At 32.1% G+C, this 26,839-nt stretch overlaps 1 protein-coding gene across 1 annotated transcript in view; it reads left to right on the top strand.

Annotated features, from left to right (window-relative positions):
- LOC145328485 (metabotropic glutamate receptor 7-like) overlaps positions 1 to 26,839 on the top strand; it is a 131,590-nt gene that overhangs the window by 89,144 nt on the left and 15,607 nt on the right. Inside the window, exons 22-32 of the mRNA XM_080172187.1 lie at positions 2,424 to 2,534; positions 4,292 to 4,366; positions 4,888 to 4,937; positions 7,645 to 7,749; positions 8,130 to 8,211; positions 14,896 to 14,950; positions 19,122 to 19,191; positions 20,198 to 20,253; positions 21,896 to 21,994; positions 25,007 to 25,056; positions 26,148 to 26,243. Of these exons, the coding sequence (XP_080028313.1) occupies positions 2,424 to 2,534; positions 4,292 to 4,366; positions 4,888 to 4,937; positions 7,645 to 7,749; positions 8,130 to 8,211; positions 14,896 to 14,950; positions 19,122 to 19,191; positions 20,198 to 20,253; positions 21,896 to 21,994; positions 25,007 to 25,056; positions 26,148 to 26,243 (849 nt within the window). The remainder of the gene's footprint in view (positions 1 to 2,423; positions 2,535 to 4,291; positions 4,367 to 4,887; positions 4,938 to 7,644; positions 7,750 to 8,129; positions 8,212 to 14,895; positions 14,951 to 19,121; positions 19,192 to 20,197; positions 20,254 to 21,895; positions 21,995 to 25,006; positions 25,057 to 26,147; positions 26,244 to 26,839) is intronic.

The raw sequence follows: 26,839 nt of genomic DNA on the forward strand, positions 1-26,839 counted from the left end.
ATTGCGAAACAATTTGAGAAACTTTTGTTTATCTTGACCTTTTGCTCAATATAAGTTAAAGGGAGTGTGAACGTAAATAATTCTCATCTGATTATCAAATTTTAACATTTTCTAAACACATTTTACTACACTGATCAACCAAAAACGTCCTATTAACAAAAATATCCAGGAATAATGCCTTGATTTTATGGTATTTTGGGAGGGAAAAAGGAAAAAAACAGGGAAAATCTGAATGTTTTTGTTTCTTATAATGTTTGTAGGGATATTTAACTTGTCATTTATAGTTGAAACAATTTACTTACTGTTAAGGATTTATTATATGATATAAAATTGCCAATTAGTTTTTTTTATAATGTAGTAATTAGGTAATAAAGATCTATTTTAAATTCGTATTATTGACAAAAAAAAACCTCACTGTCTACAAAGGGTTGAATCTCAGAGGTTATTCATAATAATAAAATCCTTTTTTATTGTGTTGGACAATAAATAACCCACTTTGGAGAATTAGTTTACACTTTTATTAGACTGTTTATAAAGAAATATTGCACCTTTATTATTTACAAAGAAGGCGTCTTAATTTTTTGCTTTTTATTTAGAATAGCTAGTTGGTGTTTTTAGTAAGTAATAGATGTAAAATGGTCCATAGAATTTTAATATGCAATCGTTTTTTGTAGATCTCTTATTTTTGAAGTAATTTAAGTTTTTTTTTAAAATAATTAAGTCAGTTTTAATGTACTAAAACGCAAAAAATAAAAGAAGAAAATTGCCAGTATGAACAAAAATAGTAAGATCTTTAATTTGACACCTTACTTTTAAAATTCTGTTGAGTAATTATTGAAAAAATCTATTTTTTTAACCTTGGTTTAATCAAAACTTTGAACTAAAATATATTCTCACACAGGCATAAAAAAATATGTGTTTAAATATGACTTTAGAATGAGAAAAATATTACGAATCCATTCTAAGCAGATTGAAAAAGTTTTATAAAACTATAATAAAAAATATAAGTTTATTTTAAGAATCATAATTTTCGGCTTTAAAGGGTTGACTTGAACAAAACCTAAAAAAAATGTACTTACACTGTAACAGATATTTTTTAAACACAAGAAACAATAATGCATTTTTAACTGCATTGTTTTGAAGTTTATAAACAGACTGAAGCATATTTGTTCATAAATTTTCATTCTTTACATGTTATGTAAGTATCACTATTATTATTGTAGTATCTATTGTATGAACATTATCCTTTTTTTTGTCAATTCTATTGGTTAACTTTTGAGGTTAAGCTTCCCGATTTGTCAATTTTTGAGATTTGTGATTGGCTAGTTTAATAGTTACAATTAATTGTTGCCTGTAAAATATAATATGTTAGGCCATTTTTATTCTTTTTATATTTTCCTTTTTTTTAATTTAGCTTACAATGGATTTGTAATATTTTTCTGATTCTAAAGGTATATATGAATGAACCCATATTTTTTCATGCCTGTGTGAGAATATATTTAAGTTCAAAGTTTTGATTAAACTGAGGTAAAAACAATAGATTTTTTCAATAATTACTCAACAGAATTTAAAAAGTAAGGTGTCAAATTAAAGATCTTATTATTTTTGTTCATACTGGCAATTTTCTTTTTTTTATTTTGTGACGTTTTAGTACCTTAAAACAGACTTAATTATATTTTTTTAAACTTAAATTACTTCAAAAATAAGAGGTCTATAAAAAAAATGATTAGTTATAGAAGGAAAAAAAGACAATTAACTGCACATTTATATAGTCCGGAAATTTTTTCCCCAATCTTGGACATAGTAAAAATCGTTTTTAAGGAAACTAGAGACAGTTTTGCCCTATATTTGAGATTATATGAATGAGAAGATGTTAAGGTTTGATAATCTGATGAGAAATTTTCTAGTTCACAGTCCCTTTAAGAATTATTTTTTGAAATTTAATACTTCTAATACAGTAAAATAATGGGTCTTATCATTCTGGTCAATGAGAGTTTATCATGGATTATTGGAGCACTATGAGTTTTAAACACTTAACATTTTGAAAACTTAAGCTCATTTATAGACATTTATTTCCTATATAGATCTGTTATGGATCTTGATGCAATAAAGCAGGCCGTTTTGTATATGTTAAAAATTGGAAGATTTCGTTAAATAAAAGATCCTGCAAATATAAGTATTAAATAACTGGACAACTAACTGAATCCCTATATTGAGGACCTTTTTCGTCTGCTAGCAAATTGCGTTCTGCTTTTTTGTAGCAACGTGACTGTGTTAATATACCCGACACTATTGGTTGATTTTCAATGACCTGATTGATAGTCGGCAAAGGGTCCTCGAGGTGGGGACATACAGTTATTTAACCACTTCCCCCTCTTTTATGCTAATGACATAACTACATATTTATTTTGATATCTTTTTAGGTGTGCAGGGTCAAGACATTGGAGATGTAAAGTTCAACGAAGATGGAGATGGGATGGGTAGATACAGTGTGTATCAATATCAGAGAAAGAATGATAATAATGACAGAGAAGGTATGTATGGTATGGGTAGATGCAGTGTGTATCAATATCAGAGACAGAATAATAATAATGATAGAGAAGGTATGAATGGTATGGGTAGATACAGTGTGTATCAATATCAGAGAAAGAATGATAATACTGATAGAGAAGGTATGCATGTATAGTATGAGTAGATACAGTGTGTATCAATATCAGAGAAAGAAAAATAATAATGATAGAAAAGGTAACATTTTAACCATAATAGACGACGTAGACATGAAGCAGTTTATAGTGCCTAATAAAAAAAAGGCGTCATAAAAAACAAATGACCAATGATAGGCCAGTATGCATTGTATTTGGCCAATAGTAATGGGTATACTGGCTTATCATTGGTCATTTGTATTGTATGACGTCACTCTAAGCTCCTTACGTAAAGATATTTATTTGTAAATTATTAGATTAATACATAAGTCATAAAATTACTATAACAAATATCAACCTAAATCCTAATGCATAATGAGTATGGAAAACCATGAATAGAGTCTGTCTACTATACCCCCTTCCCCAATCTCCCAAAACTTAACTTTTACCCCACTTCCCTCAAAAAAAAGAAGTTTTTTTTAGCGGAGGAGATATTACCCACGTCCCACCCACCCTATGTTAACCTTCCCCCAAAGGTAAATAAAATAAGAAATTAAAGGGGATAAAAAGTTGTCACCCCTATTGAGATTTTACCCATCCACCCCAACCCCCCTCCAAATTAAAAGCTTGGACTATATATTTATTTTTCAAATAAGATATGGAGTATAGTTATTTATCGCATCGTTTTATAGTCAGCTTTCCACGGATATTGAAACGAAAAGTTGTAAGATTGAAACCAGTCTTGAAAGCCAAGGGGGGCAGAAAATTAACTTAATTATTTTTATTTTAATAGTAGTGGAAAATATTCTGTAATACAATGAAATCCATGATTTTCAGTACTGCTGAGAACCGGTTCTAATCTAGCGGATAGTAATCGGTTTCGAAGCCATACTGTAAAAATCTTACTTTACATTAATGTGTATAATGTGTATGATTTAGAGTATAATATTTTGTTGTAAGTGGTTGTACGTGCTCCCTCATATTGGTACCAATCTCATTTATTTTAGTTTTTATGTCTGTCTGTCTGTCTATTTTATATTTTTGTATTTATTTTGCTGCATATATCTACTTTTTTTATTAATCAATTCAACCAATGCAATGTAAATCTTTGTCTGTCAATTCATAATGTAAAGTAGTAAGGTTTTTTTTGTCTAAAGCAAGATATCTTTGAAATTACTGGTAGGAATTGACTGTACTTTTTAAGGAAGCTTTATTAGTGGCTATGGCTGGTTTTACGCTACTTTTCTGACCTGCTTTGCTATTCCCTAGAGGTAAGAGGCGAAGCAACTAGTAAATTTATAAAAAAAAAGCAATCTTAATAAATCTAAAAACCCGCAAGGATAAAATTTTTATTTCTTCAAATACAGAGAAGGTAGGGGCGCAAACACTAGTATTTATATAACTTACAAAATATGCTAATCAATTAATAAATAATCAAATCAATATATTAATCAGTTATCCCATTAAACTGTCTGCTAGTATTATTAAATGTCAATAACAAGATATACCCTACGAGTGCTTCGCCTCTGGCGTCTACGGGCTTCGCCCTAAGATTAGTTTTAGAGGCACCCCTAAAGCTCTTCCACAAAAACAAAGACATACATACATCCTGTTACTTAAGTATATAGTCTATCTTTCTTTTACTCTAGCTAAATGGGAGTATGTTTGGATTGGAGAATTTGGAGAGAGAGAATCCTACAGTTGGCAAAATATTAATACTTCAGGTAATATACAATTTAATAGCGGCCACGCCCATAGAGGCATCTAGCGGAACTTGAGAAGGGTGGGGGGTTAAGTGACCCTTCACTGTCCATTTTACTTTTTAAAAAGAAAATTAGAGAAACATTTTTAGGGGGGGGGGTGGAAGATTATGGAGGATTTCCTCTTGGGACGATGAAGTACCCTACATCAAAACAATTACAATCACTGAGGCTTTAAAAGCTTCTCTATAAAGGAGAACCATATCGGTCCAGCGGTTAGCGAGACAGACATATAGATATTTTAAGCATTCAATCTTAAATTGTTTCTGTGAAAATTTAATTTTTTTGATAGCGTTACGTACTGACAAAGTTAATTAAAGAGCTACATCACCACCAAAAGATTAAACATAAATTGCAAAAAAAAAACTCAATAAGACATATGTTAACCTACCATTTATGGTTATTTATAAATGGTCATAGCTTCTTGTTGCTGTGCTGCTCATTAACGAAATTTTCCTTTTTATAACATCTTTATTTATTATCAGGAGTTTATCCCGAGCTGAAGGCCTATGCTTCCCAAGAACTTTATTTTGAGGTAAAAACAATTATTGTATTAGTTTAGTAGCGAACCTACTCTACAATTGGAAATTTCGGTCAGTTATTCTGTCTGTATTTCATATTTTTTAATTACTACATAAAACAGATCCTAAGCTTTCATGTAACAATCCTTAAGTATTGCTTTCTAAAGATTCTGAGCGAAGTAATTTAAAAGTTTTTGTTTAAGTAATTGCACTTTTTTTGTATACACATACAAAGATTTTTCTGCATGCCTTTTTACTAAGAAGAGTTCGCAATTTTCTTATAAATAGGTTAACCCATGAAGTGGATAGGTTTGCCAATATAGGAAAATGAAGGTAGCTGTGAGAAAAAAAATCTTCTAAATTGGCTTTAAGTAACGTAAGAAATGTGTAAATTTTATAAAAATTACTGGAATATTACATATCATATAAAAATATATCTTATGTATCTGTCTATCGGTATATTAATCTATCTATTTACTATCCATCTACTTATTTATTCATTTATCATACAATCTATCTATTAAAACCATCAGCTTAGAGTGCCCAATAGGAAATGACGTCATTTAATACAAATGACCAATGATAGTCCAGTATACATTGTAATTGAACAATGGCAAAATATATTCTGGCCTATCAATGGTCATTTGTATTGTATGACGTCATTTTTATTGGGCACTATAAGCTGCTTCTCTTAAAACTAATTACATACTTACAAAATGTGCATCTACTATTCTAAGCTATGCTCAAGTTTACTATATAAAGTTATTAAGTTAAGTAAAGACTTTGAAACAAAAACAACCATTTGAAAAATAGCAAAGACAGCTTTATTAATGGTGCCCCGCTGCTGGTAAAAGTGGCTATGGACATAGACGTCCAAGGTAAGGTGGGGGGGGAGTAAAGTGGGGATTACCCCCCCCCCCCAAACGTAGGCACCCCCAACCATTAAGGAGGGGGTATTTACCCCCCCCTCCCCCCCCCAAACAATTTTGGGGGGTAAATACCCCCCCTGAAAATAAAAAATCTCTAACAAAAAAAAATTTTGCGTGCTTCTAGCGCATTTTTAATACTAAATATTTAATAAAATTTAAATTTCCCCCAAAAAAAATTTTACCCTGGGGGTAAATTTTGGGGGGATAAACAAAATTTACCACTGCCAACAGATTTCAGGGGGGGGTAAATTTTGGAGGGGTAAAAAAAATTTGCGGCGCGCTTCGCGCACAATTTTAACCCCCCCCCCAAAAAAAAAAAAAAGCTTGGGCGCCCCTGGCTATAGGTGCAGCAGTTTCAAAGAAGTTTTTGAAATTAAGCTGCTAAAATGGAAAATGTAAAGACCATAGCAAATTAGCTCAACAGACGGATAAACTGGGGATCTAAAGGGATAACACATCTTCAATGATTGTACACAAATTTCTCCCTTCTGTAGATTACAATTAGTGATTGAGACGTTTAGACGATCTACTTAATGAACCAACCAATCAAAATTCAGTAAAGGTCCCAAAAGTTGTTATGCCAACGAAGTAGATATACCATTATTATAAAATTGTGGTTACCATTGTAATAAATATCCCATTGTCCACTTCCTTCCTTCAAACAAACAGTCTGGAACTTGCTTTCCATTTGTTTGTGTTTCAATGTATAAACCATCGTTAACCCTTCTTTGTCTAACATTAAAACTATTTAGAAGCAACTTAAGATTAACTGCAATTGTTTTCACTGAACCCTCTATTATTATTACATTGCACAAACTTTAACAGTTAGATATACGAATGGATTAGTCTATATTAGGAAAGAATTATCTTGTAAAGGTTTAGATATTAACAGTAAACGAACATTAAAAACAAAATAAGTAAAAAGTTCTTAAACAAAACACAAAAAAGTGTAAATGAAAAATTTTATCTAAACCCATTGAGAGAATAGTTATAATGTAATCAATGTTATAGAAGGTAAAGTATTTTCCAGTACGGCTTCAAACCCGATTTATATCAGCTTTTAAGCCAGACTGAAAATTCATATATATTAAGATTAAGAAATATTACCGTGGGGAAGATATTATCTATCTATCTATCTATCTAGAGTGATAAGGCTATATGGAATACTAGTGGAAATATCACTGTTGGGAAGATACCGACATCTATTATCTATCTATTTATCTAGAGTGAGAAGGCTAGATGGAATACTGGTGGAAATATCACTGTGGGGAAGATACCGACATCTATTATCTATCTATCTATCTAGAGTGAGAAGGCTAGATGGAATACTGGTGGAAATATCACTGTGGGGAAGATACCGACATCTTTTATCTATCTATCTATCTAGAGTGAGAAGGCTAGATGGAATACTGGTGGAAATATCACTGTGGGGAAGATACCGACATCTATTATCTATATATCTATCTAGAGTGAGAAGGCTAGATGGAATACTGGTGGAAATATCACTGTGGGGAAGATACCGACATCTATTATCTATCTATCTATCTAGAGTGAGAAGGCTAGATGGAATACTGGTGGAAATATCACTGTGGGGAAGATACCGACATCTTTTATCTATCTATCTATCTAGAGTGAGAAGGCTAGATGGAATACTGGTGGAAATATCACTGTGGGGAAGATACCGACATCTATTATCTATCTATCTATCTAGAGTGAGAAGGCTAGATGGAATACTGGTGGAAATATCACTGTGGGGAAGATACCGACATCTATTATCTATCTATCTATCTAGAGTGAGAAGGCTAGATGGAATACTGGTGGAAATATCACTGTGGGGAAGATACCGACATCTATTTGTAGCCAACCCTGTGGCATGGGCGAAGTCAAGAATTTTGAGGTAAAATTTAATTTTTTAAAAAAAATTTCGGTTCTTTAGTATTGGCTTCATTTAATATTCCTATTGTATTCTATTTCTTTGTGAATTAACTTTGCATATTAGTGTTTGACGCCATGGGAGAAGCAGTGATTATCTCAGCTGTTATTCAAAATAGACAGTTTTCTTTTAATATATACAAATGATGATCCAGTATTTGACCCTTCTGCAAATTAAATAATAATATGTGAAAGGTTACATGATTTTTTAGTATAAATATATTCTTGAATATTTGCTTTTTAGATTTTGTGCTTCGCTACCAATGAATTTTGTAATCCTTGTTTTTAAACTAGTAACAATAGTTCCTCAAAATGAAAAGATTTCAACTTTTATTTAAATTTTAGACAGCTTGTTGTTGGAGTTGTGTCCCTTGCAGGGAGGATAGTATAGCAGCTTCTGAGGATGTCTGTCTCAAGTGTCCTGTAGGTTAGTAGTATCTATCTATCTTGTAGAGAGGATAGTATAGCAGCTTCTGAAGATGTCTGTCTCAAGTGTCCTGAAGGTTAGCAGTATCTATCTATCTTGTAAAGAAGATAGTATAGCTGCTTCTGAAGATGTCTGTCTTAAGTGTCCTGTAGGTTAGTAGTATCTATCTATCTTGTAGAGAGGATAGTATAGCAGCTTCTGAGGATGTCTGTCTCAAGTGTCCTGTAGGTTAGTAGTATCTATCTATCTTGTTTTTCTCCATCAAAGTTTCGCTACTAGTGCAATCAATGGTTCCTGACTGTGTGTAAATTGATTTATTTATTATATGTCATATAATGTTGTAAAGCATAAAAGGGTATATACAATACATTCATAGACTAATACTATTGAATATTACTTTCATGAAGTCATTCATAGTGTACTGTGAAAGGATAGGTCTGGAAAAAGCAAAGAGTTTTTCAAAAGCGAAGCTTTTCTATAATTAGAGAGGTTCGTCCGTCCGGAACAGTTAGCTATTTTGGTTATTTTAGTCATGTTAAATTGTCTTAAAGATTTCAAATTTGCATGATGATTTATATAATAGTTAGGTATGATTTAGGAAGCGTAGCAACTCTATAATTATTAGCAGAAAGTCCATACATCCATTAAAAATATGTTGCGTTGTAAACTTTTTAACAACAATTTTTATGCCACATAGTTATCCTTTTGATCTGATTTTCACTGCTACTGATATATCCTATTTTATAGAGTAATAAGCTTTTTTTGTCTGTAACGAAGGATCTCACTAACCGCTAAACCGATTTAGTTCTCCTTATCAAGATATCTTCAAATATGTCCCAGGATGGGTTTAGGGTATTTTATTTTCGGATTTATGTCTTAAGATGGTTTTAGGCCATTTTTTGCCATTACCTAGCTCTTGAATACAGAGCCCCTATATGCTAGGGGCGCAACCGCTAGTATTCCAATAAAATACAATGCTATATGTTAAGCATCTCTATAATCAAAGAATAAAAATGTAATAATGCCCGTAAACATTATCCTGTATTTAAGTAGTATTGCAACAATTTTGTTTCGACTTTATATTTATATTTTGATTTTTCATAGCTTCGCTTTATGGATGTTGTCATTAGAAGAGACTGTAAATTACACTGGTACCCACAGTTTTATAACCAAATATCTTATTCGTTGGCTTAAAAAAATTGGCCAATTTTATTGAATCTTGATTGCTTCCAAACTAGCATTGTCTAAACTTTAAAACCAATAAAACCTTTAAAAGGGGTAATTTTATTTATCATCATTGGGGATTTACATCAATTTATCGCCCATTGTTTCATATAAATCTATCTTCTATATATAGTCTTATCCCTTTCAGAGATAATTAAGAATGTATAGAAATGAATTGATTGCCATAAGAAACTGTTTTTGTAACCTATTTTTAGTAGCGGAGATACTCTATAATTCACTTTCTATGTCCGTCCGTCCGTCCGTCAGTCAGTCAGTAACGCTATGGGTGAAACGTGATTTTTTTGGCTTCTATTAGAGATAGACAGCTGAATTTTTTAGTGAAGAATACTATTACATATGCCCATCGATTCCTAGATTTTTACGTTTTTGCAATTTTCTCAATTCCTGTTCAAGATGAATGGCTGGAATTTTCAGGGATTAAAAAATTTAAGTTCTACATATTTATTAAGACGCCTTTATTGGTTGGGGTGCAAGATTGATTCCTAGATTTTTAGGTTTTTATGATTTTTTCGATCCCTATACAAGATAGACAGCTGAAATTTTCAGGGATTGAATAAGTTTAAACTCTACATATTTCCATCAAGTTTTATTACGATACCCTTATTGGTTGGGGTGCTAGATTGATTTCTAGTTTTTAAAGTTTTTGTGATTTTCCTAACTCCTGTTCAAGATAAATGGGTGGAATTTTTAGTTATTACGTGATTTAGTCATTATTCTACATATTTTGATCAATTTTTATAAGGACTTACTATTGGTTGGGGTGCTAAAACTAATTTTTTTCTTATTAGCTTATTGCTTCAAAAGACCATCATAAAAAGGTTTCGTGATTTTTATTTTTGAAGTTTTTTCATAACAATCTCTAAAGATCATTTTTCCAAGATGTATATTCAAAATTTTTGAGCTTCACTAAAATCACATTGAGGGGGTAAATTGTCCACTGCCATCATTGCGGGTAGAGGGGATATATCCCTATCAAATGTAGAGTGTTATCTCAAAAGGCTAGTGATGAAGCCACTTTTTCTGCAAAAAAAAAAGAATGAAATGTTTGGCAAAATTGTATTTACTTTATGTTTAAAACTATAGCAAAATAAGTATAATTATATAAAAATACAATTTATTTGAAAAATCCTCCAAAAACTTTATTTCAAATCCAAGTACGAATAATTTTTGTGTGTTATCATTTCTGCACATAAATGTTTTTTTTTTGCAAAAAGCAGATCACTCATATTTGTGATCGTATCGAGAAATGACACTACTTTAATAATTTGTAGTCCCATTGGTATAAAAATTTAATATTTTTTAGTAATTGATGGCCAACTACAATTTTATCATTTTCAAATTTAAATTTAGATTTTACGTCACTTACACATTTCAATGAATTTAAAATTAAACTATTGTGAAATAAATTTTGAAAAAAAATGTACATATCTTTTTAATTAACCAATAAACGCAGAGAAGAAGCAATCTGGCCATATTATTAGTTAGAATGTTGTCTTGACCATTCCACAGTCTATGTGTGTTCTTCAGACAAAAACATCCAAGCCTTTTGAAAAATTAAGATGTTTTTGTTTTCCTTTTGTCAGATTGATGGAAGACGACTTTCTTCATAGAAGTTCGCGGCATTGTAGATCTTTATCCGGTTTCTGCAATGACAAATACAATAGTAAATGCCTATGATTTCATGTAACTAATCTTGTGCATTATTACCTATATTGTGTATCAATTATTTTTTTTAGTAGCGAAGCTACTCTTTATTCCCACATTGTCAGTCCGTCAGTCAGTCCGTCCATAACGCTATGGGGGAAATGGGATTTACTCAGCACCTATAAAAGATAGAATGCTGTAATGTTTTGACAACATTCCCATCATTAAGGAGCACAATTAACTATAAAACATCAATGGCGTTCAGACGGCTTTTTAGCAGGTTTTAGGCTATTTTTTAATTTTCCATATTTTTCCCCATATCTTTGGTGTTATAGATATCAAATTTAAATTTCTCTTCGTTTGAAAAAAAAACAACTATGAAGGTCTGAATGCCTTTTTGCAGGTTTTTGGCTATTTTATATTTTTTTACATTTTACCCCATATCTTTTGGTATTTTTAGTCTGATTTTCAAAATTTTTTTAGTTAAAGATATTAAAATTAAATTTCCCGCCGTTTGAAGAAAACAACAATGACGGTCAGTCCCATCCATGAATTTTTGTGCTTCGCTACTTATGGATGTTGTCATCCTTGTTTATATTTTTGCTTGACTGTCTTTGATAGCATGGAGAAATAAAGTCCTGATTATACAAGAACTTGTTGGTGCATTATCATTTTAACTGTTGGCTGTGTTCATTCGTTATGATCTCAAGATTAAAGTCAAACATGACCTTCTATATGGTCATGACAATCAAAGACAATGTGTACATATTTTGGCACGAAAGGGCTGTTGTTTTTTTGTTTCATTCATACATAATAAGTCTAGTGTGAAACTTGCTTTTGAGAAATTAAATCCTACAAGAATTCCGTCTTTCATATGTTTGAATAAATCATGTATGACAAAATATAAAAAAAAATCAACGTCTTCTAGAAATTAATTTTAAGTTGGACGGATTATTGTGTCGGAGAGTTCATCTAGGATATTTACACACTAACTTTTCTCCTATTTCAAGCCCATGCGGGGGGGGAGGGCTATGATCCAGCGGAGCCAATTTTCTAACCCTGCGGGGCAATCATTAACATTTGCCTAACCTAAAATGACCTATCAAAAGCTACTGTGAAAATACGACGAAACCCGTTTCTTCGTTTTCGTTCCATGATTCAATATTATTTTAAAACTTAAATTAAAGATATCACGGGTAAAGTCCCTTTCGTGGCAACGCTCCTTAAGGGGCGATTCTTCGTTTTTTTCACAGTAGCTTTTCTCCTATTTCTAACCCTGTGGGGCCAATAACCTAACCCAATATAACCTAACCTAAAATAGCCTATCAAAAGCCATTTTAAAAATACCACGAATCGCCCCTTAAGGGGCGTTTCCACGAAAGGGACTACTCCCGATATCTCTAAATTTTTAAAACAATAGAAAAGCTAGATCGTCGGATGTATGGCCACTCCCTAACTATAGAGTAGCTTCGCTACTAAAAGTACAAACAGAAATAATAGACAAATGTCTAAATAAAAGGATAAAAAGTTACATAATACTTGAGCCCTAACATTATATATAACCCTATATGAACCTTATATAAGTGTTTGCGAATAATCAATATAAGGTGGATAAAGTTTTAACAATTTTCCATGAAATTAAAATGGACTGGTCCAAATATGCTTAATTATACTTTTGAAGATCCATCTATCAAGTAGTCAATCTATTAATTTATTATTTTATCTTTTTATCAAGCCATATGCATGGAGTGGATACAAAACAGCAAATGATACAAAACAGCGAAATTACAAAACAGCGAATGTTACAAAACAGCGAAATTAAAAAAAACAGCGACTGTTACAAAAATATAACTATGTAGAAATTTTTTCAATTTATTATTCAAACAAAAAGAAAACAAATTATACATTGAATCTTTGAACAATTTATGACTTTAGGAACTCTTTCATGTTTGCTCTCTTATAACTCTTGAGGGATAACTTCAACATATCCATCCTCTCTGTCCTCCTGGCCTTCCTCTATGGGTTAGGATTGGTGGCATGCCAGGTAGAAAATGAGTTTATAGAGTGGTTCGTTATTCTTTATATATAAAATCATAAAAATTGGAAGATTTTCATTTAAAATTTAGAACATTTTTTAAAATTTTTTATTGTAGATTTTTTTATATACAAAGTATATTATTTTTCGCTGTTTTTCCGCTGTTTTGTAATTTCGCTGTTTTGTAACATTCGCTGTTTTGTAATTTCGCTGTTTTGTATCCACTCCCATATGCATATGAATCCATATATTTATCATTCCTTCTATTTTATGATTAACTAGGATATTAAGGGAAAAGACAATGGATGATAAATGGATATATCCCCAATGAGGATAAAAGTATTACCCCTTCCCTAGACTACAATTATTGGTTGAAACGTTTGAACACTACTAGTTTTGAACTAACCAATCAAAATTAGGTAAAGGAACTAGAAGTTTTTGAGCTAACAAATAGTAACGTGGTCATAAAACTTTGAGTAGGTAGTGTAATTTATAACCCAATTTCCCCTTCCTCCCTGATGATACACATTTATCTTATTTATCCATTGTTGTATTGGTCTGACAGACAAACTTCTGTCATTCTCGTTAAAAATTTTGGGAGGTTTGAATGAAACACTAAACATCTTACCAGGAAACTGCCTTGCAACTTTTATAGAAATAAGATATGTGTGTCTGTCAACAGGGATCTAAAGGGATAAGACAAAGGCCGATAAAATTATATAAACATCACAAAAAATTACCTCTTCTTTAGATTACAATTAGTGGTTGAAACGTTTGGACACGCAACCTAATGAACCAAATTCATTGAAAGTCCTCAAAGTTATTGAATCAACGATAAGAACCCGTTATTATTTAAAAACTAGTGTAATAATCAGTTCCCTCCCTCCTTGGTCTGTAAAAGTGTGTTTGATGCAATTATGGTCCCTGCCAAATGTCTGTTGGTTTATGTTTGTTTTGGCGAAAAGTACATCACAAGGACAATTCTAATCAAGACCTTGACAAAAATGTAAAACAATTCATACATATTGATTTTGGTTTCCAATATAAGCTTTTAGGGCATAGAAGTTGTAGGTTTGTCTTATTTTCATAAGCAATAGTGAAAATCTCCTTGAAATATAAACAAAGCTTCAATGAAAAGCAATAGTATAAAGTATCTTTTCTACTTAATTGATCTTATATTATGTGTATGTAAATTCTATAGTTGAAAGTTTGAAGGGTTGGTTTTTAAAACTTTTGAGTAGATTATAAACTTCAATTTAGGAAAAAATTTTGTTTCAATTATCTGTTTAAATATACTTACTTATTATTACCAATGTCTAAAAACATTAAATTATCTTTCTATATTTATCTAACTAGCGGCTACACCTCTAGAAGACTCTAGGGGCCCCTGAGGTAGAAGGGGAGGTCGACCTCAAAACTTTAATTTTGTTTTCAGAAAGAAAATGTAAAAAAAACAATTTTGTAGGGGTTGTCAAGTACGTCCAAGCTTTCTTATTTTTTGGGGGGGGTGGGGGTAAAAAAGTTTTGGGGGTGCACCCAAGTTCATTTTTTGGGGGTAATCTTTATATCATAGAGGTTTTTTTTTCTAGGGGCAATTACTCTTGTGAGGGTGGCATACCCTACACAAAAATAGTTAAAAATCTTACCAAATCGAGTTACAGAGATTCTTTAGTACACACAGATCCTGTTACTTTTATATAAGGATTGAAAAAATCCAAATATAAAAAAAATCATTTATAAAAAATTTTGTTATGTTTTAGGTTATGTGTCAAATTTCTTCAAAGACAGCTGTATCAAGATTGAACCAGAGACTATTAGGAACATAAAAACATTAATATAAATATTTTTATTATCACTTGGATCTTACACCAGATCATCATGTACTCTAACTAAGTGAAAATTGTATAACGATCCCCTTTACCCCATCCCCTCCCCTAAATAAACGAACTGAGAAATAAGTGACATCCATGTTAGCAACCTGACGAAAATTTTTCCCCTGTCATAATATCCATTTATCCAATTGTTTATTCTTCAGTTTAAGATTCTTGTTTATTTAGGGTCGCTACATCAATCAACTCAAATTAAACAGAAGGCACTAATCGTTAATTTAGTCATGTTATGATTATCCAATAGATTTAAAACTTTATAATTATTACTAGAAAGTCTGTTTATCAATTTTAATCATGATGATTTTTTGAAAGGGCATGACATCGTTACCAGGGCCGGAGAAGGGGACATATGGCTGATTATTACACTAGTCCCTGAATTTAAAAAAAAATATTCGTTTGAAAAACATAAAAAATATTTATTCAGTGACAGATTACGTCCCGTCTTACGAAGCAGTACATACAATAGTACACCAAGCTACTGCTTAGTACCAGGTGTACTTTACAAATTTTCATAATATTTATAAGATTTAAATTGCATGACTAACACTAGATGTTTGGTGTGGCACTGAGTAGGCTTCCCTAAAATTAGGAATATGCGTATCCGAGATGAAGAGTTTTACTTAAGTTTGATTGATTGGTTCATTAAGTTGAGTGTTCAAACGTTTTAACCACTAATTGTAATCTACAGAAGGAGTAATTTTGAATATCGTCATTGGGTATATACATCAATTTATCGGCCACTGTCTTATACCCTTAGATCCTTGTAACGTTACCTAACAACAGACTAAAGTTACAAGTGACTTGCATAGTAGATTTGCTAAATAAAAGTATTTTGATACTTTATTGTTTGTTTGTTGCAAATAGTTAATAAAATAATGAAATTCTTAACATCTCAAAGCAAATAATTTCTTCTTTAATTCTTTCCTTATTTTATTAAACAAGGAGCATTACATTAAAAAAATATTAAATTTTAGATAATAGATGTAAAATAGGAAATTAATTAATTGAAGTTAAACACCAAATTTCCCCTCTGTAAATTACAATTAGTGAACACTTAACTTAATGAACCAATAATTTAAGATTCATTAAAGTCCCCTTAGTTGTTAGCCCTTCTTTTAAAACTTTGGGGACTAGTGTAATAAACAGCCTAATCTCCCCTCCCTTCCTGAGTGAAACTTCTATTCATGTCCTAGTTTTGGGATTTAATAAAAATATGGTAATTAAGACCTTTTCATTTTTAATGAGCTTGAACAAAATAGCCTGGGATCAAATATTAAACTTGAGGCTATTTTGTCTGAGGTTATTTTGTCGTGATGCTATTTTGTCCTAGAGGCTATTATGTCCGAGGCTATTTCCGATTCATTTTTAAAAATTATTTTAAAAAGTATAACCTCAAATTATCCTTATATTGTTACATAAGGAAAATGTAGGTTAAATAATAGCTTCATTATACAATGGTGTTGATGAAACTATTTCTCCTTATCAAACAGTGGAGCATGCTTCCCACCTAACCTTCCCTTTTTTAAACAAGGATGACATCCATAAAAGTAAAGCTCTGAAATCAGAAGGAAGGACTAACAAACAATAGCTCTTGTACATATAGTGTCAGAATATTAATTTGTAAGTCTAAAGAAAATTGTACATAAATTTGTTGCATAATCTATAATACAAAGTAGAACGATGTCTGTCCGTCCGTCCGTCCGTCTGAAGCTTAAGATCTCAGTAACCACTGAACCGATCGGATTCTACTCTTCAGGGTATATACCTATTGGTCCTGCGGTGGTTTTAAGCTATTTTCTTGGGGGGTGGGACACCCCCAACCCCCCCAAAAACAAAAAAAATCCCCCCCCCATTTTTTTTTTTTTTTTTTTTTTTTTTTTTTTACAAATTTTACAAATTTTACAAATTTTACGAATTTTACGAATTTTACGAATTTTACGAAATTTACGAAATTTACGAATTTCGCGAATTTAATCGCAAAATGTTTTCCTGCTGGGTAGGTGCGAAAATTTGTGATCCGTTCTGCTGGGTAAGTAATAGAAGATGTAATTATAACTCTTGGGGCAAAGCCCCTAGAGGCTAGGGGCGAAGCCACTAGTTGCGAAAAAAACACGATATCATAAAAGGACATAATTCCTTTTTTAGGATTTGTTTATAGAGAATAGAGATGCCTCCCTTATAATATTGTACCTTGTTGTCCTAGGATAAAGATATCTTTTCGTTTTAATGATCCCTTTAGTTTTTCTTCTTCAAAATTTAGCTAGTGAAGGGGGGGGGGTTGCTTTTCCAGTTACCCATCTATATGGATTATTCTAAACTATTTATATTTGACCCTTAGATGAAGCAAAAAGCATTTTTATTTGTGCAGAAAAGTTTTGCTAATATAAGTTTGTTTTATACTTGTTTTATTTATTGTTCTCTCTTCTAATACAGGGTTTAGACACAATAGAGGGATGGTTCTTTAGTTCTACACAGGCACATTGGCTAAAGGAAATAGTAGCTTATTGAATAATCCGTCAAATTGTGAGCTAGCTTAATAAGTCTAACTGTTTGTAATGTTTATCAAACGCATAGTATAATTAAACGCATATTTAAAAACAGTTTGACCTAATAAGCGCATTTGACAGGAAGCTTGCTCACAATTTCATGAATTATTGAGTAAGTTACTATTCCCTTTTTAAGGAGGTGCGAAGTATAAAATAATTTATACAAAATATAATTGATGGACAACCGGATATTCGTCAACTCATCCTAAAAATCACGGTATTGAATATGTTTCTATGTCTTTGAAGCATGTCCGACAGACCAAAGGACCATTTAAATTATATATTTGATGCTCATTGGTACTGCGAATCATCAAAAAAATTTTAGTTGTCTACCTTAATTAGCAGGCGAGATAATCGCATTTCCCCAATATCGTAACTTACGAATTGACAGTCCGACGGACGGAAGGACGGACGGACAGGCCAAGTATGTTGTGGAGTAGCTTTGCAACAAAAAGGTGAACAACAACCCCCAAAATATCCAAATGGGTTCTAAACTTAAACGTAAAACTTTTACTAAAGAAGAATTAAAATTTTAGGATTGTAGTTTTTCGTATTCATTCGAAACCGGTGGATTGGAACCGGTTCTCCTCAATACGAAAAAGTTATGTCTAGCATCGTATTATATCCAGTTTTCTGCGAATATAAAAATGTACTATCATCAGAATAAAATAAGTTTTTTTAGCCCGCGCCTTCGGCAACTCGGGGCTAAAAAAATGGTTTTAATCTTATAATTGTACATTTTACACGGAAAGCTGTTTATAATGCAATGCGAGAAATTACTATTATTTCATTTGACCGTTAAAACTTATAACTTTTTTTACATTATGAAATCAGGGATAATTAATTATTTAGTAATTAGAAATAAATGAGAAAAATAGTATTTTTTAGATGGGCGATTTATTTTAGGAGGCTGTACGTACCATCCCCCCCCCGCCCCCCCCCCCCCCCAGGCCTATGTGACGTTTTGCTATAAAGGAGAACCCTATCGGTTAGGCAGTTAGCGATATCCTTCGGTACAAACAGACACACAGATAGGCATCCTTTTGATTTAAATAGGGATTTTATAAATATAAAGAATTCAAGCAAATTTCAAAATAAAATAAAATATATAATTTTATTAGAGCAGCTACTATTTATAATGGGTTATCTGTTCTCATAAAGAAGGCACAAACTGTTGATTAAATTAACCTTTTATAGCATTTGATATAACAATTTACTTTTTATTACTCTTTGACTTATCCTGTTATATAAAGTAGCAAGCTTTTTTGTCTGTTGCGAAGGATCTCGCTTACTGCTGGACTGATATGATTTTCCATTGGAGTGAAGCTTCTTATAGATCCAGGGACGTTTTTAATTATTTTGGGGACGACTATCTCCCCCCTCCGAAAAGAAATCGCCCCTAGAAAAAATTACTTTTACTCTCTAAAAGTGAAATTAAAAATGGGGCGGGTGTCGACTTTCACTGCATATTGACATGATTGTCCTTGTTAGAACATTATTGATATTCTGTTCACGTTACAATGTTTTTATGTTTTGTTGTTGTCTCTGGAGTAGATGGCTGAATCCATGGGCATTCTTTCCTCTTATGCTTTCAACATTAGGCATTATATTAACAGTTAAGGTAACAAATCTAATTTCTTTTTAAATGGCGAAAGTTTCCTATGATTATGGTCGGTCCATCTGTCTGTACCGGATAGTAACAAAAAATATTAAGTTTTGTTTCGTGTTATAAATTTATATACTGTTTATTAAAATTTTGACACTCTACAAGTGTGAATGTTCGTCTGTTCTAACGGGATGCCTACCTTTTTTCTACCATTAACATAAGCCGCGCAATTTGAATTTTTTTTTTAAATCTATTTTTTTTGCACACCCTTTAGTTACTTTACTTTGTTTTGTTGTTTTAAATTAGATAAAAAGACAGAATAGATTTACATTTTACTCAATTTTCTTTTTTAAAGAAAAACAAGAAAACTTTATTTGAAAATTCTAAATAAATTTTAATAAATTTTCAATTTGGATATATAATAATACATTTTAGAAGCATAGTTTCTCAACTATTTTAAATGTCCGTCTGTTTATTTTTTTTTAAGAAAAGTTTTAGAGAAACGTAGTTTTGGCTAATTTTATTGTTTTTTAAGATAGAAAGCTGATTTTTGTAAACTAATCCGATATTAATGAGCTTGTAGTACATAATAAATTTTAATCGTTGCAAGCTTGCAAAAGTAGTAGGTTGTATGTGTGTCTGCGGATTGTCATTTTTTTAGCATTCAAAGGATAGTAATTTATTTTTTCGTTTGATTAAAAAGGCCCCTAGTGGCACTTAAACATTAAGGTTTTGTATTAAAATATCTCAAATAAGTTGTCTATGTTAAGATCACCTGTTTTTATTCGTGGTTTTACGCAAGCGCCGCCATCGATACCTTAAAATATTTAATGGTATTTTTTTAACATTTATCTCTGGAGGGAGGTGGTACACTCTCCTAAATTAATTAGAAAACTTCCCAGGACCTATGAAGAGCTCCATTGTAATGAGAACCATATCTGCCTAAGCGATTAGCGAGATCTTTCGGTACAGACAGACAGACAAATATCCTGTTCTTTTTTTTAAAAGGATTTGTATTTAGGTATTTACAACTTTCTTGGTGTACAACAAAACTTCAGTTATTATGGCTAGTGGCAGGTAAACAATACATCCATTTCAACATATAATCTATATCAAGTGTAAGTCCGTCTATCTTGCTATCTGTCTGTCTTTCTGTCGGTCTGTCGCTCTCACTGTCTGTCTGTCTCTCTCACTGTCGGTCTGTCTGTCTCTCTGTCGGTATGTCGCTCTCACTGTCTGTCGGTCTCTCTCACTGTCGGTCTGTCTGTCTCTCTGTCGGTCTGTCGCTCTCACTGTCTGTCGGTCTGTTTGTCCGTCTGTCTGTCTGTCTCACTGTCGGTCTGTCTGTCTCTCTGTCGGTCTGTCTGTCTCTCTGTCGATCTGTCGATCTCACTGTCTGTCTGTCTGTCGCTCTCACTGTCTGTCTGTCTGTCTCACTGTCGGTCTGTCTGTCTCTCTGTCGGTCTGTCTGTCTCTCTGTCGATCTGTCGCTCTCACTGTCTGTCTGTCTGTCGCTCTCACTGTCTGTCTGTCTGTCTCACTGTCGGTCTGTCTGTCTCTCTGTCGGTCTGTCTGTCTCTCTGTCGATCTGTCGCTCTCACTGTCTGTCGCTCTCACTGTCTGTCTGTCTGTCTCACTGTCGGTCTGTCGCTCTCACTGTCGGTCTGTCTGTCTCTCTGTCGGTCTGTCGCTCTCACTGTCTGTCGGTCTGTTTGTCCGTCTGTCTGTACGTGTGTATTACCGATTGTCTGTCTTTATGTCTGTCGATCTGTCTGTCTGTCATCAGTCTTCCCTTCAACCTACTGATATGCTGTTTTCAAATATTTCATATCATAACTAGATATATTAATAGTTATTTCTCGCATCGTATTATAAACAGCTTTCCGCGGATATAAAATGTACAATTATAAGATTAAAACCAGTAGTTTTAGCCCCGAGATGACGAAGGCATGGGCTAAAAAAACTGGTTTTAATCTTATGATTATACATTTTTATATTCGTAGAAAGCTGGATATAGTTTTTTCGTATGGATGAGAACCGGTTCTTATCCACCGGATTCAAATGAATACGAGAAATATTATACTGATCTTTTTAAATTAATATATTGTGTGTTTATGGACCTTATTATCCTTGTTTTGTTACATCATTTTTAATTCAGTATATTTTCAGCTTTTCCAATCCATTTTTATATTATATTTTATTCTTTCTATCTATCTATCTACTTTATAACCAGAGAGCTATGTTATTTACTGCTATCTGCTTTTGAGTTATCCATTTATATATGCTAAATATCTATCTTATTATCTATCTAATTGCAATAATATCTACTAGCGGCTTCGCCCCTAGCCTCTAGGGGCTTTGCCCCAAGAGGTTTTTTCAAACCAATTTTTCGTGATTTAGATTTTAAAAAATAAATCTAAAAAAAAAAAATTTTTTTTGGGGGGGGGATTTTTAATTTTTTGGGAAGGTTCGGGGTGTCCCACCCCCCAAGAAAATAGTTATAAACCTTCCTGGGACCTATGAGAAGCTACCCTGTAAAGGAGAACCCGATCGGTTTAGCGGTTAGCGAGATCCTTCGCTACAAACAAACAGACAAACAGACAGACATCGTTCTACTTTGTATTATAGATATATCTATAAGCCTTTATTATGTCATACCTGGTTCCTTTTGAATTATCTATTAATTTATATCTATTTAACCAACTATCTATCTATCTAGGGAGCTATGTTATGTACTGCTATCTGGTATTCTAATGTCATACCTGGTTCCCTTTGTGGTTCTGGCGAAACCTTCAGCTTTAAGCTGTGCTGTTCTCAGGTAACCATTCAGCTTATTTATGTTAAGCAGGTGTTCGACGTTAAGATTTATTTTATAACCCATTGGCACTCTACTTCCTGAGAGTGGTAATAGTACATAGTAAATAAACAATAAATTCTGATTGATGATAAATTATTCCTTGGAGCATTGGAAAATGCAAAAAAATATTTTTATATATTAAGAAATATTTGACATAACTATTTGTGTTTACAGTCGCTTTAGATTTTAAATGTACGTATTTAAGGTTAATGTAACAATATCCTTAATAATATTATGCTTTTTTATAAATAATACAATAAAATTCCCCCCCCCCAAAAAAAAATTTTTTTTTTTTTAATTTTTCTTTTAAATCTAAAATACGAAAAATTGGTTTGATTAAACCTCTTGGGGCAAAGCCCCTAGAGGCTAGGGGCGAAACCGCTAGTAAATAATAAATTAAAATGACATAATTTTCTCTTTATCAAATAAAGTTGGCGTAATCCATTGATATTGTAGTCAATATATTTCTTTCAGTTAAAAAACAGGGGCTACTTTTGTCAGTCAACAAAAATTATCTTGTTTTAATTTTTGCTCATTTTAAACTTTATTGTCTGCTTTAAAAAAATTACTTACTACAAGCTTTATCTGCTTGAAGAGCAGATATTTCTGCGCTAGTTCCGAAGCTAGTAAATGTGGCTGACTCAGATTTTTAAAAAATTACCAATGAAAGGCCAGTATACACTGTAATTGACAAATAATAAAATGTATAGTGGCCTCTCATTGGTTAATTTTTTTGACGTCATAATCTGACTCAGCCACTTTTACTAGCTTCGCTAGTTCCCCAAGTCTTAACAATTAGCCAAAATATGAAAAGTTGCATTGTAAAGGGACCTAAAGGGATAAGACAATAGCTGTTAAATTGATTTATATCCCTACTCAACGTAATAAACCTACCAATTATAATTCATTAAAAGTCCCCAAAGTTGTAAAGCCAACGAATGAGAAAACGTAATTATAAAACTTTGGGGACTAGTGTGATAAAATTAAACAGCCCATTGTCCACTCTCTCTCTGGTTTTAGTACCCAGTACTCCTTAAAGAATTAATATTATATCCATTGTCCCATGCCTATACCCCTGACACCCATGAAAATAATCTGTAATGATGGCAACATTATGGTAATAGCATATTCAAAGGTGAACTGAAATTAGTTTCCGAATGTGAACACATTTTCCTAGGTGTTTCCCAATCCTATCTCAATATTTGCTACTAGCTAAAAAACCTTCAAACTTCCAAAAATAAAATCTAAATTTGAAAAATTAAAACTTTAAATGTATAATGTATAAATCGTTAATACATTCAAATTTCGATTTTTTTTTTAAGTTTGAAGGTTTTTTAGCTAGTAGCAAATATTGAGATAGGATTGGGAAACACCTAGGAAAATGTGTTCACATTCGGAAACTAATTTCAGTTCATCTATTCAAATCACATCAGTCAAATTTTCACTCAATTTTACAACATTTTAGACATCCAAAATTATAGATATTATATGCAATGTACTTTTAGATCTATATATGTATACTGTAAAGCCTTTAGCAACAAATACTTAAATTTAAGACCCCACGAACTGTATGATCAATTATTTGGCAATGGATTTATAGAAACCTTTTTCCAATAATAGTATGGCTTATAAACCAATTAATATCCACTGGATTACTATCGGTTCTAAGCAATACTGAAATTTCATGTATATCAGTGTATTACAGACAATTTCGTAGCCGCTAGTTCAAAATAAAGGACTATGATAGGTAAAACCTTAACTCCTAGCCTAATAAATTGTTGCTTTGCATAATATATATTCTTGTTGGTTTTTCTTTCGTGTCAAGACGAAAATAAGTAAATATGATTTTTTAGCAAAATGTAATTACATTTTCTCGGGTCATGCTAAACAAACAAGGGTGACATAATTCTTAAAGGCGGAGAAAATCAGGGAGAGAGGGGATTTTGGGCTGTTTATTACACGGCTCCCCAATATTTTATGATTACGTTGCTTACGTTTAACTTTGGGGACTTTTATGGACTTTTGATTGGTTGGCATTAAGTTGAGTGTCAAAAAGTTTTAACCACTAATTGAAATCTACAGACGGGGTAAATTTGGGTAATATCATAGTGAATCTTAACATAGGTTTAGGGAAGGGTAATAACAATTGTGGGGGAGGGTACCGACACAATTGAAAGTGGTGTTCGACCTCCCACAAGTTCCCACTAGACGCCTCTAGGGGCGTAACCACTAGTTAGTTATAAATTAGTTGAGCTTATATCTTTATTATGCGTAATGGATTATAGAGAAGCTTAATTTTTTCAATTTTTCAATAAAGTTATGGAAAAGGGAATGTGATTCTGACAAACAATTCTAAGTGAAAATTTTCCTTAAATCCCCTTTTTCTTTTTCTCCCCCTTCTTACTCACTTCCCTTTCAATTACATCAAAAAACAAGTTTTACTTCAACTTTACTCTGGAACAAAATATTTAATTTTCGGCAATTTACTACTTTATAATTTGAAATGTCCGTCTATGTCTGAAACGTTATTTTCTCGGCTCCTATCAAAATTAGAAGGCTGAAACTACTTGACAACATTCCTATCAATTAGGAGTTTAATTAAGTATAAAACTACTATAGCGATTGGGCTGCTTTTAAGCAGCTTTTACTTTTTACAACCGATTTTCTCGACTCCGACAAAAGATACAAGGCTGAAACTCCTGGCCAATATTCTCTTTATTATTTACCATAATCGGATATAAAAATAGTAGTCTGACAGCTTTTACAGCATGCTTTTCTTCTTGCAAACCTTTTTTAAGGTTTCGTGATTTTAAGTTTTTGCATATTCTCTCTCTTTCTTTTCTTTGTTATGATAACATATAATCTGCTTTATATCTCAATTTGTCCGTTTGTCTATTTCATAATAGATTTTGTGCCTCGCTACTTATGAATGTTGCCATCCTTGTTTTTTAAGTCATTTTATTTAAATTTCAGAGGAGGACTTGGACTGTGTTTATGTGTCTGCTATTCAGCTCTACTCACTAAGGAAAATGTTTTTCATTGTTCTTGTTAAATACAAGCAATTAATTAAATAACAAGGTTTATGTAGGTTTTTGATAATCATTTTTATCATAATACAACTAGGTACAAGGTAATAAGCGAAGCATCTCTATAATAATAATAAAGTTCTAAGTATGTAAATATGTATCCTGTATTTAAGCAGTTTTGCAATTTTCTTCCAATTTTGTTTAGATTTAAACATTTATATTCTGTTTATTCAGTTCTTAAACTCTACAACTGTTAATGTTTGTTTTTCCTACCGTTCCAGAGCTTCACCTTTATGGGTGTTGTCATCCTTGTTTTTCTGCAATATATATTCTTTAAAATTTTTATAGAAGTATCATTGGGTAACAAAAAGGCCTATAAATTCAAATTCTACATTTACAGTAAAAAAGTGTGAAACCTCTGGAAAAAGTAAAAATTAGAGGTGAAACTTTGTTCAATACAATACAAGCCAACACTAAATTAACCAAACTTTTACTTTGCCTCCTAATTAACAATGGGTAGAATCATTATTTTCGACAGTGCAGTGGATAACTCCTCACCCATTAATACTTAGTAGAAAGATCAACTATATAAGTGTTCGTGCATGCATGTCCTTTTTTCTGCAATGATGCTCTATATTAGTTACTCTGTCTCTTCCTCCCTTCCTTTATATTTCTCTCTCTCTCTTTTTTTTTGGGGGGGGGGGGGGGTTGACGCCCATTTACCCATCCTTCTCTTGGAAGTTTCTGTGTGTTGGAATAACAACCCCTGGAATTCTACGCTTTACTGGATGAAATTTGGATGAAATGTGGGCATTATTTTCTTAACTTGTCATAATTTTGTTTCTTATTCGTTGGCTTAATAACTTTAGTGGCTTTTTGTTGAATTTTGATTAGTAGGTTCTTTATATTGAGTGTCCAAACGTTTCAACCACCAATTGTATTCTACAAAAGGGATAGTTTTGTGTATCATCAATGGGTATATACATCAATTTATCAGCCATTGTCTTGTCCTCTTAGATTCCTGATTACATGGACTCATATACTCTAGTAAAAGTAAAAGAATTAATAAAAACATTGGAAACATTTGTAGACCAACCGTATATCTCGTATCTTCAACAATGGTGCAAAGGGAAATCAGAAACCTCAGTGGATTTCACCCAGGAGCCAGCTAATTATATGTTCAGGTAGATAGATAGATAGATAGATAGATAGATAGATAGATAGATAGATAGATAGATAGATAGATAGATAGATAGATAGATAGATAGATAGATAGATAGATAGATAGATAGATAGATAGATAGATAGATAGATAGATAGATAGATAGATAGATAGATAGATAGATAGATAGATAGATAGATAGATAGATAGATAGATAGATAGATAGATAGATAGATAGATAGATAGATAGATAGATAGATAGATAGATAAATAGATAGATAGATAGATAGATAGATAGATGGATAGATAGATAGATAGATAGATAGATAGATAGATAGATAGATAGATAGATAGATAGATAGATAGATAGATAGATAGATAGATAGATAGATAGATAGATAGATAGATAGATAGATAGATAGATAGATAGATAGATATATAGATAGATATATAGATAGATAGATAGATAGATAGATAGATAGATAGATAGATAGATAGATAGATAGATAGATAGATAGATAGTTAGATAGATAGATAGATAGATAGATAGATAGATAGATAGATAGATAGATAGATAGATAGATAGATAGATAGATAGATAGATAGATAGATAGATAG

The sequence above is a fragment of the Acartia tonsa genome, chromosome 9 (assembly GCF_053477335.1).
Source record: "Acartia tonsa isolate MP-2025a chromosome 9, ASM5347733v1, whole genome shotgun sequence".
Lineage (NCBI taxonomy): Eukaryota > Metazoa > Arthropoda > Copepoda > Calanoida > Acartiidae > Acartia > Acartia tonsa.